This window comes from Nicotiana attenuata, chromosome 2, assembly GCF_001879085.1.
Source record: "Nicotiana attenuata strain UT chromosome 2, NIATTr2, whole genome shotgun sequence".
NCBI lineage: Eukaryota > Viridiplantae > Streptophyta > Magnoliopsida > Solanales > Solanaceae > Nicotiana > Nicotiana attenuata.
In genome coordinates this window covers 7,944,767-7,957,459 of record NC_031990.1, presented here as the reverse complement: position 1 = coordinate 7,957,459, position 12,693 = coordinate 7,944,767, and the positions used below count along the sequence as shown (strand labels likewise).

At 34.5% G+C, this 12,693-nt stretch overlaps 1 protein-coding gene across 1 annotated transcript; it reads right to left on the bottom strand.

Moving 5' to 3' along the window:
- On the bottom strand, positions 5,779–8,322 carry LOC109243905 (protein BASIC PENTACYSTEINE2). Its single transcript, XM_019410920.1, has 2 exons — positions 8,153–8,322; positions 5,779–6,982 (listed from the first exon to the last, which is right to left on the bottom strand). Exon 2 carries the CDS (start codon positions 6,973–6,975, stop codon positions 6,127–6,129), a length of 849 nt encoding a protein of 282 aa, XP_019266465.1. The 5' UTR covers positions 6,976–6,982; positions 8,153–8,322; the 3' UTR covers positions 5,779–6,126.

The window sequence follows — 12,693 nt, the reverse complement described above, 5'->3', positions numbered from 1 at the left end:
CTTCTTTATGAAGAAGTTTATTTGAAACCGATTTGGATATACGCTTTAAGCGTACCATAAACTTTGTCCTTCTAGGACTTAATAGGAGCATTTGCAATGAAAATATAGTTACTTTCTTTGGGCCAGCAAATGTGTCTGACATGCTTTGCAATATATTGCAGATTAATTATCTTTTATGAACTTCAAGTTTACATTGTTTTATTCGAGGATCTAGATGTACAAATGATAATTCGTTCCACGTAACTTTTTTCTCAATTGTTTATCTTGTCTCCCCCTCATGTTAGAAAAACTAACTTGCTTCCTCAACTTTGAAAACCCACCTTTGTGCGTTATGGTGTTAATCAAAATATACACCGCACATCAATAATAATAAGATGAAAATATTTGATTCTTCACCCTGAACCATTTGTGAGGGGAGAATGTAATATACTTTCGTATATAACCTATATCAAACTGATATAGATAACTTTGTTCTCATAAGCAATAATTTAGCTATTAACTTGAGGTACCAAATAAATTATTTTGCTAAACCAACTTATCAAGATGAACTGTCTTGAATAGAAAATATGGAAATTATTCTCGAAATTAAATTATTGAGCAAGTTGCCTTGTAAACACCGGCCAGGTTGCGGGTTAATAATAATCGCACATGTAACCATCTCATAGATGCATCTTATGTAGTATAAATGGTAGGTGAATGGGCCCATATTCACCTTTGATATTTTCAGCATTCACGGGATTCAATCCCAATTTTAGTTGGTCTATTAATTTATAAGAACAAGCAATGTAAGAGAATTCGTAAATAACTTTCTAGTTCTTTAATATTTACCCATGTGAATTCTCTTTTATTTTTGCACATCATACTTAAATTATCATGGCTAAACCAATTATGCCAACTGATAAATTATCAATATTGATAAAGTTCAGATTTACACCATGACGTGTGCAAATTAATAAACTCCAAGTTTATTATGATATGGGGTTTTATATCAATAAACATCCACTTTATTGTGGTATTCTTTTATTTGTGTAGTACAAACTGGAGAATAAAGTGGGTAGCTTTTCACATACATATTACCCCGCTACAAGTTGTAATAATAGAAGAAATTCCATCTTTCCTTTATTTATAGTCTCAATATAATCAACCGCTTTCGCGAATACTTTAGAAACTCAATAAGTTTCTTTGAGACTTACTACAACACAATACCTTATTGATAATTAATTTTATTCCTTCAAAATAGTAATAATTGGCTCTTACAGAGCTCTCAATTAATTTGGTACTACCACATACATCAACATCCATATGGTGAATATCTCTTTTAAGGAAAAAGTTATATCATTATGCTCATGGTAAAAATTATTATAGGCAAGATATGTTGCTTTCATTACTTTTGCCCGTTGATAATCACATTGCCATAATATTTTGGCATACAATAGGTATGTGACCAATGACCATTCATGCCATAATAATGACATTATTTTCTTATTTCATCTCAAACCTCCTTCTAGAAGTGAGTGTGGTATATTCACTATCACTAGCACATTCATATTCTTCCAAGAATGAATATGTATTCATAAATCACATTTTGTCACATTCACATCATGAATGGACCTTAATTATGTGCTTTATAAAATCTCATGTCAAATCGATGACAAACATTATTTTCATAGAGTGAATGATTATTTTGAGAACACAATGATGACGATTATAGTTTCGCCTATTGCCACGTCCACATCCATTGATACATCCATAGTAGTAATTTTGTCTTCTTTGAGATCACATACTGCTATCACATTCTCTTAACGGAATGAGAATAGAGCAAATTCAATGGGACGAGTTTCCGCTTTTTGTGTCCATAATCATACATGAATTTGATCATGGCAAGACATAGAAATTTTACCACTTTGAGTGGTTATAATTTCTTTCAAACTCTATTAGAGTTATAAACAAATTTTATTGTCTTTACTTGTATTTAAAATCAAATTATAGAATTTAAAGAGGAAAATAAAGTAAAATACTTACCTTAAATCCAGAATTGATGGAATAATTGACAATCATTATGCTCAATCCCAAAGCTTCCACTCAATTGGTTAGAGTCTCATGCTGATAACGTGTTATAAACAATAAAAGAAAAGAAGAGTATTACAGAAAAAAGTATAAAGAGAGAATTCTGATTGATTTGGGATGAATTACAATGGAATAGGACCCATCTATTTATAGGGAAAGAGTGACTTAGCCACCAAGTAAAATCCCTACAATCTTTCTAAAATATAAACATTCGCCTTAAATAAAACTCTATTTATAACACCCTTGTAATTATACTCTCTATGTTAACTCTTGCTTGTCCAGTATTCTAAGACCCTTTACTTGTCACTTCTACCATATCAAGAGAAGACAATTTCTTTTTTCCTATTATACCCACAGTATTAATTACTCATTTCAAATCATTTTTTCAAATCCATTAAAAATACATCAATTAATATGGGGATAATGGTAAATTATGCACTTCTTTTATTATTTTTTACGGAGTGTGCAAAGTAAAAGTGAACGGAGGGAGTACATGATATTTATACTAAACCAAGTAATTTAACTTGAGCAGTTAAAATTAAATTGAGAAAAGAATATGTCATTTAATCATCGGTTAAGTAAAAAAATTGTATAAAAATATACTCCGTCTTACATTCATCAGCTTGTGTAAACACCAGATAGAACATTATATTTACACCAAACCAAACAATTTAACTTGAAACGCTAAATTGAAATTGAGAAAACATATCACTTAATCATGGTTAAGTTATCGAAGAGAGACATATCTAGCTTGATTTAAACGGGTGGGAATAAGCTTTTACTGGAGAATAACTACAAATTGCCACCAATAGTCTATTTTTTTTTTCTTTTCCAAATTTCAATACTGAGCAGATAAAGAACCTTTATAAACTAGTACTATTATAATGGGCTGAAGAGCAAACAGATAGCTCAGTGCCAAGAACTCTAATTAATTCCGAAATTAAATTTGAGACGAGTTTATTCTGAAATTAAATTTGAGAGAAGTTTATCCAACATTTGGTTGGATAAAATTACGGTATAACTAATCTTGGGATAGATTGCAATGTTATTTATGAGAGGGTGGGATAACAATCCCGAAATAATTAATCCTTGGGATAACTTGTTTCTCAAGTAAACGACCCCTAAGTTGGCAGGCAAGAATTGCACATCTTGAAACTTATCTGCACACAATGGCTGCATTCTCGTTCGAACTATGAATAATTTTCAGACAAGCCTTAAACAATACAAGACAGATCCAACACCAACTGTTCAAAGATTTACTATGAAATGATAATGACTCACAGTCTTCACTTGGATATAGAGAAAACAGAAGTCTTTCCCAACAAGTCAACAACAGTTTAATAAGAAGATAATTAGGAACAACATCAGAATATTGTCCAACATTTACACAACTTTTGAAGGAATTAAACGATTTTACACTCAATTCTATACATCTTTGCAATGTCTTGCCAGCATGCGTTCATATCATTATACTGAATGACATCATGAAACGAAATTTTGAACATAAAAACTGCATTCCATGCATAATACCTAGTTCAAGTGGCCATGACCTTAGGTAGATTTTGAACCCCCTTGACCACTAAACTACACTTTTGGATTGTGTTAAGGGCGTTCAAAACTTAATATATAGAGGTAAAAAACAGATTTTGCCTTATATATACAGTGTAATTTTTCGGCGAAGGGTGTTCGGGTGAACACCCTTGCGCCCCCCTAAATCCGCCCCTGCCTAGTTCCTACGCTTGTTTCAGACATCATGAAGCTTACTATAACGGAAAATGCACATGAAAACAAGAAAACATATACATGAAAGTTGATTGCAAAAGGTAATCAAGCTTCTAACAGGCAGAGGAAATGATTAACTTCCACCAAAAGAGAGAAGCTAGACAGCCTAAACCTGAATTCGTGTTTGGAAAGTTGGAGTTTGCAGACTCCAGTCTCCTCTAATTAAGAAAACTTATACTATCCATGAATTAAAAGGTGGTGAGTAATATTTTTTGACACTGTAAAATTTAGATTCATCAGCATTTATCAAAAAAACGCAACCTTTATGAGTAAAATTTACTGCTTAAACATTAGGGTGGGTAATAAGCTTTATAGAATTAAGACAGAATGATAAGGAAAGAACAGTATAGCTCACACAAAGCCTGATAAGAGAAAGCACAGGAGTAACACTACAAATTGTCACCAACAGCCTGTCATTTATGCATATCAGACTATCAAAATGCTAGACCAAGAACATCTGCGATAAGAATACCGAAGAGATAAAGAACTTAACTGATATATATTCACAGAAAGAGCAACATTAGAGCCAAACAATCTAGCCACAAATCAGCAAATCACCACCATCCAATCCGCCAACCATGAACCGCAAGCCACGGGAGGAAAATATAATCCATGACATTTCAAGAGGATTGGGGAAAAGCATTCTAGATACACATTAAGCCTATAGATTGCTTATTCATTTGCTTTAACGATACTTAACATCTACTGATCAGGAATTGACCTGTAACAGAAATGCAGCAACAATATCCATCTCCTATAGGGATCGGGATAGTCTGATCCAAGACACATATGCCATTCATACATAATAAGGCACTATAGAAATTCTCCAAAGTAAAAAAAGAGAAGGCCCGCCCAATGCACGAAGCATCACGTGTTTACGTAGGGTCCGGGAAAGGACCACACACCAAGAGAGTGTTATGTAAGCAGCCTATCCTGATGCGAGCATCAGTGGCTGATTCCATCACTCTATAGGTCACACGAAGACATCTTTATCGTTGCTCCATGGCTCCCCTTCCTTGAATTTCACCTAACTAATCCTTCAAAATATGTTGATTCAAACAATTTCTCGTCTCATGCAACCCTGTCCAACCGACACCCTCTTCCCTCACAAGGTACAACCACACCAAAATAGAGGATTGTTACAAGCACAAAACAGCTCTAAGACCAACAGTCACTATTTTAATAGATAGTATTTCAAATATCTAGAACAATTATATAATGAAGATATCACATGAAAACAAGAAACCTATGCAAGATAAAATGAAATTCAAGTTGTAGAAATAATCAAGCTTACAGGAAGAGACAAGTATATAAATAACTTCCAAAGAGGGTGAATCATACTTGCGCATTCATGATGAATTGATGACTGAGAAGTCTTCCCAAATCAAGTTTTTTTTCCTAAAAAGATTGGGCCTAAGCTTGAATCCATGTTTGGAAAGTTATTGACTGGAAAATGTCAGTCTCACCCAAATTAAGTAACTTTACATTACCTATCACATAAATAAATATTCAAGAAGGTGTGATCAGGACCAACCCATAATTACAAGTCAATGAACATTCCAATCTTAAGATTGCTTATAAATTCACAACAGTTACCAGCCACCGACAGCTACACAAAATATATGCACATGCCAATCTTAAGTTGCTTGTACTCACAACAGTTACCAGCAACAAGCCAGGCAGCTGTATGTTGTTAGAAACATAGTTAGGTAAAGAGACTCGGTAGAAGGTCCTTACTGTGGTGATATCAAATGAACTGTCAAGCTAAGACGAGTCATCTAAAGCTAAGGCAAGTCATCTATAGAAGATCTCCAGCAGAATGTTGCAAAAGCAACAGAAGAAATTCATCTGAATAAAAGCATCACTCATGACAGAAAACTATTATAAGATTAAAGGAACAAAGGAAAGAAAATCAAACAGAGTGAAATGTCTTTAAAAGAGAATATTTTTTCCTTTTTGGATAAGTAGATATTCGAAAAAGATAACAGACAGGAGTAAAAAAAAAATGGATTGAACGTGCTCATCTTAGAAAACATCCGATCAAGAAAAGAAATTTTCAACATCCTACTGTTGATGGCCAGAACAGAGTGCCAGCCACCAAAACAACAAAATGAAAGATTAAACAACTGTTGCTGGGAATTTAAATATCAAAGTCTAAACATGTGTTGTCACGGACTACGAAAAGGTACCAAGTAAACCTCTGCAAACGGCCCCAGGGATATACAAGTAAACAAACAAGATGCATTGGCGGTCTGTGGTGATACCCTTTATGTAATTCTACCTGATTGTCACAAACTTGTTGGTACCATGTTTAGCCCAGTGAGTCCTCAGATCAATTGGATTAGCAAAACTGTATCCTTCCGCAGCAAGTTTCTCCAAAACCTTCTTGAATGCACCCTGGCTCATCTTTCTTCCAGCAATCCTTGCTCCGCGTCTTTTAGTACTCATTGGCAGCGGATACATTGATATACTAGTGGTACAACAAGCTGACTGCCAGCCCCCACATCCCCATCGATAACATTGCTGAGGAGCACCAGTGCAGGAGCAAACTGGTATAGGAATGCCAGAAATGTCCATATCAATTCCATTTATTACAATGTCCATGCTCTTCTTTGCTGGTTTTGCTCGTTGAACACGGGGAGTCCCATTTTCCTTAGGTCCGGACGAGCCTTTCTTTAACTTCTTCGCTTTAGGAGCTTTAGGAGTGGCACCACCTGTCTTCCTCTTTGAAGGACCACTTTCGTTCTTCACACTTGGTTCCTCTGCATTCACCCTCACATCCTCAGTTACATCAGGTTGCTGTACCATTTGCATGGAGTGACTCGCAGAAGTTTCAGGGAGAACTGTCGTGTAAGGGTTCCCCGGAAACATATGGAGAAATTTGTCTCTGTGATTTATCCAACTGTCCCTTACATAATCTATGTGAGATAAAGGTGCTTCTGGAACGATAGAATCCCGAGAATGGTACATCCCGTTAGCGCCGAGCATAATAGGATTCTCACGCCTAGTTAGGAAAGGTTTCGTATCTCGATCAACCACCGATGACATCAGCTGAAGACCTAGATGCCCTTTAAGGGAAGGTTCATAATAACCCCAGTTCCTCATGTTCAAACCGTCGTCATCCATCAATAAACTACAGATGAATGCAAACAACACCACTTAACATTAATTTTTTGCCACAATTAGAAATTCCAAACAGAAGTGCATTAACCTCCTAATCTCCATATACTTCAAATACACACAACAGCAACATATCAAACATAACAGAACCATCAAGATTAGAAATAAAACAGGAAATAACATACAAAACCGAAAACAAAATACGAGCAGATCCAGAAACTCAAACCTAAAGTAAATCAGTCAATGCCAGTAGCAAATGGATCTAGAAATCTAGCCATACCCATGGTCAACATTCCAATTCAGATACAATTTCATACTATTTTGCTCAGACTCTCCGAAAATATTGCCGGGTGTGTGTCGGTTCCTCCCAAAATGCACCAGTGGTGCATTTTTGGAGGATCCGACACGGGCACGGCAGCACATTTTAGAGTATCCGGGCAACATAGATTTCATCACCATTTCAACAGCAATGAAATTACTAATTGGAAAATTTAACAGATCTTGATAACCCCAACTCAAATATTTGAAACCAAAACAAATTAGGGACTCAAAACTCATCAAATTCTACATTGCAATCACTAGAAATGAAAACCCACAAAAAAGTTAGAATCTTTAGGATCTCCAAATCAATCAAACAATTAAACACAAGATTTGATAAACCCAAATATGGGTACTCAAAAATCATCAACATAGAATCAAATCCACTAGAAATAAAAACCCACAAATAAAATTACAATCTTTTCGGTCACAAATATTAGGAAAATACCAAAATTGGGTATTCAAAATTCATCAATATAAAATCCACAAATAAAAATTAAATCTTTATGGTTTCCAACTCGAATATTTGAAGGAAAACAAAATAAGAAAATGGGTACTGAAAATTCCTCAACATAGAATCCACTAGCAAACCCACAAATAAAAATTGAATCTTTATGGTTTTCAACATAGATCTGATAAGAAAATAGAGGCACAAAAACCAGATCCAAAAATTATAAACAGAAAGCTCAAAATAAACTATCAGAATGAAAATGGCATGCAAAAAGACAGTATTTCTATTTTTTTTAAAATCAAATGAGGAAAGAGAGAGACAGAGAGAAAAGTTCAGATTTTTAAAGAAAGGGAGAGAGAGAGAAAGAGAAATAGAGAGAGATGGAGAGAGGAGAGAGGAGAGAGAGAAACTTACTTGTTGGTAAACAGTTCTTAGGTTTTTTTTCCTTCAGGAGAGAGAGAGAGAGGAGAGAGAAAGGGAGAGAGAGAAGAGGGGAGAGGAGAGAGATGACAGAAACCCTTTTAAGAAAGAGAGCAGAGAGATAGAGAGAGAGACCCTTCTGTGATTTTTTTTTTCTAAGACTTCCAATAAAAGCATTAATTAATAAATTTAGTAAAATAAAAACAGCCGAATATTATCTTTACGTTTACTACTTGATACCTTGAAGTATAATTTATATAAATTAATAAAACTCGGAACCCCAATTCTTATCCTATCTCTGTTCAACTAGGGGTACCCCACTTGACAAATTTAAAACAAAACATTACTTTTTCCTTCCAAGAACTTTAGATTTTATTGTTTCCATCTTTAGATAACTAATTTTGCTACCTTTAGTAGGTAGCATTTTATCTTCACAGTGGGATTTTTCTAAGAAAATTCAAATTAGGCCATAAAATAAATATCGAATACCAAATAAAAAAATTTTAAAAAATGTTTGTCCGAAGGTATATTTGTATTCTGCTATTTTTGGACAATAAAATTGATCGATCAGCTGAAACTGATCATATTCGCTAGCCTATATATATATATATATATATATATATATATATATATATATATATATATATTATCGACTATTCTTTTTTGGAGCAATTAAAAATATATATTTTCCTAATTTTGGAGTAACTATATCAACGAGTGCTTATGCACTATGTTTCAATTTATTGTTAATTGATAAACAAAAGAAAAAAAAAACAAAATTTGAAGGAGGAGATGTATACTAAGTAAGATAGAAACCGTTGGCGATGATACAAATTTTGGAGTTGATACTAGTAGAAATGAAGGTGTATCGATGGAGAAACAAAGGTTCATTGATAATGATTCTGGATAGTTCTCATATTTAGGTTGAGTTCGAAGGTTTGTGCCTGAAAGAAGGAAGTTAGATTCTAATGTCAAAGAACAGAGGAGATGCAATTGAATGTGATAATCTAACAACTACGAAGAAATGGATCCATCGGATCATCAGATCTTTGGGTTCAGTCTTCTCTTCTCATTTTGGTCTTAACAGCTTTGAGCCCAAATTGGAACAACATTCTTTGGGCATACTAGAAGGAAGTAGAAGGGAATAGAAGCTATACATTTTAATTTCTGTATATATAAATTAAATTATTCTTTGACTTATCCTTTAGTTAGTTACAATACAGCTAATAAGAATGTACAGCAGGTTTGTTAGTTATACAATAGATTCATTTCTCTGTATATTTATATAATAGTTTGTACAAGCGTTAATCATCAACAAATACAGAAAATTTCTCTCAATCTTTCTTTTATTTTGTCATGATATAAGAGCATGTTTGAATTACTTGCGATCCACATTTTCTTTCATCTTTTACAAATCCTTTATATCGTTATTCTCCTGTTCTTCTCTACAGTGAGCACGGAATCTCAGAGCAGCCCTTCAGTTGTTTCTTCCACTCTTGTTGGAGTTGGATATGTCCTAACTGTATTGGAAAAAAAAGTTAAATTTATATTGAAGATGACGTGGCATGACACGTGGACTGGACAAGTGGTCAAAGCGTAACAGTTGGGAAAAAGGTACGGGAAATAACAGGTACGGGAAGAAGAAATGAAATAGGCACGAGAAGCGGTTTAGACACGAGTCTCGAACCAATTCGAAGTCATTTAAAGCCAACGGGTCGAAAGGCATTGAAGACATGAATCTGAAGACAAAAAGGAGTCCAAATTCAGTATTAAATACCTGATACGTTAGAAAATTGGTATTTAATAGGAATGATTGTGTAACGGCTCATTTAATGTCATTTATTGTCTATAATTGTCTCATTAAAGCTTAGATTTATTTTCTTTACCTAGAATCAACTATAAAAGGAGGAAATTGTATTGGAAAAAGGACATGACTTACCTCATACTAAAATAAGAACTTTTGCTTACTGCTTTATTATTATTCTCAGAAAGCCTATTATTATTTTGGTCTCTTGATTATCAGTAACCCGATTTTTCATCTCCAATTCTAACATTATCCAAAAAATTTATTTCTTAGGCGAAACACTAACAGGTTATATGGCTAGTGGTGTTGTTGATTCAGTGTACTCTTACTATCTCCACCCTTCAGATTACCCAGGCATGAACCCGATTTCTTCACTGTTTTATGGCAAGGGCTATGGAGACTGAAGAAGAGCTGTGATGATAACCTAATCAGCAAAGAACAAGCTAGGAGTTCATTGATGGATCCTAAGTTGTTCCAGTTGCAGACTCAGGTTTTCAAAAGGCTTGGGCCAGATCAATGACATGGTGCTTTTATGGCTTCTTAATTCACTTTCAAAGGAAATAGTAGAGAGTGTGTTATATTCCCAAAAGACCTTTGGAGTGACTTGGAAGATAGATTTGGTCAAACTAATGCAGCTAAACTCTTCCAACTACAGAAGAAACTAAGTGAGGTGGTGCAAGGGAGTTCAAGTGTGTCTACTTACTTCACTAAAATGAAGAGCACATAGGATGAGCTAGATGCTCTCAATACCTTCTTTGTATGTGTATGTGAATATAACTGTGGAGCCAAGGCAAAGAACCATAAGGCTTATCAAAATGAAAGACTCTTGCAATTCCTTATGGGATTGAATGAGTCTTTCATAGGAGTTAGTAGCAACATACAAATATCCTCTCCACTCCCTTTCATTGGACATGCATATGCGTTGATAATGCAGGATGAAAAACATAGGAAAATCCAGCTAGTCTTGCTTACCTAGGAGACTCAGCCTCCTTCGTTACTCTTAATCAGGTAGGGGTAAGACATACAATGAGCAGAGAAGTAACAAGGGAGGTTTTGATGCAAAGAGAAACTCATTGATCTGTTCTTATTGCAAAAAACCAGGTCACAGTATTGAAAAGTGCTACATGATTCATGGATTTCCCATAGACTTTAAGTTCACAAAACAAAGGAAATTTCAGGAAGGTGCGCAGGCAAATATTGCATTCAACTCAGGTGAAGAAGCAAATAAAGTAACACCACACAATGCAGGGATTCATACACTTACATAGGAAAATGTAACTCAGCTCTGCAACTTCTCTATCAGGCAAATATGGGACAACAACCAGCTTCTATTTCTGATGCTTCTGCAAACCTCAATTGTGCTGGTATAGCCTAAATTTTCAACTCTCATGCATGTTTCATTCAAATTGAAAATGAGTCGTGGATATTAGATAGTGGAGCAACTGAACATATGACTTTCAACAAACAGTTCTTCACAGAATATAAGGCTTTACCTAAACCTCTCATGGTTAAACTTCCTAATTCATATAGAGGTAAAGTTACACACTTAGGTTCAGTATCAATTCTACCTAATGTGGTACTACATAATGTCTTATATGTTCCTTCTTTCAGGTTTAATATGTTATCTATACACAAGTTGTGTAGACAACTTCATAAGTATGTCCTTTTCACTCATTTTTGTTATTTTCTGCTACATGTCCCTTCACTGAAGAGCCCTCTAGAGATTGGTAAAGAAAATAGAGGTCTCTGCATCTTCAAGTCAGGAGTTTCAGCTGTAGCTTCTAGGATTTTACCTAAGTCTAGAAATACCTTTGTATCTAGATAGAAATCCAGTTCTGTTCCTATTTTAAGTTCATATTTTCGTCTTTCTGATTCCAATGTAAAAGAAAAGTAGGTTAGGCCACAACCTTTGAGTAATATAAAAAATATTTATTCAATTTCAATGCCTTCTTGTTCCAAATTTTCTACTCCATGTGTTATTTGTCCTATGGCAAGGCAATTTAAACTCTCTTTTCCCTCAAGTTCTATTTCAACAAAATCAATATCGTTATAAGTATTTACTCACCATTGTTGATGACTTTAGTAGAGGTACCTGGATATATTTATTAAGCACTAAGTCTAATGCCTTCACAATTTTGAAATCTTATTTAAACACAGTAGATAGACGGTTTCGCACCAAAGTCAAGATTTTAAGGTCAGACTTTGCCCTTGAATTGGATAGTGGGCACGTTCAGTCAGATTATTTTCACTCACAAGGGATCATACACCAAACCTCATATGTTTATATACCACAATAAAATGGAGTCATGGAAAGAAAACATAGACACTTACTAGAAACATCCAGAGTCTTAATATACCAATCACATTTGCCTATCACATATTGGGGAGACTGTTTATTAACATCAACTTACTTAATTAACAGGTTCCCTTCAAATATATTAAACTTCAAAACACCTTATGAAGTTCTGTTCAAAACCAAACCCGGTTATGTAAACCTTAAGTATTTTGGTTGCTTATATTTTGTCTCCACTATATTACATAATATACCAATGTTTGAGCCAAGAGCTATAACTTGTGTATTCTTAGGGTTCCACATGGGAAGAAAGAATATAAGGTGCTCAATATAAGGACTCTTAAGATATTTATCTCTAGGGATGTCATTTTTCATGAAGAATTTTTTCCATTTGCTTTTGTGAACTCTACTTCTTCTCCTAATCCTTCTTTGACCTTT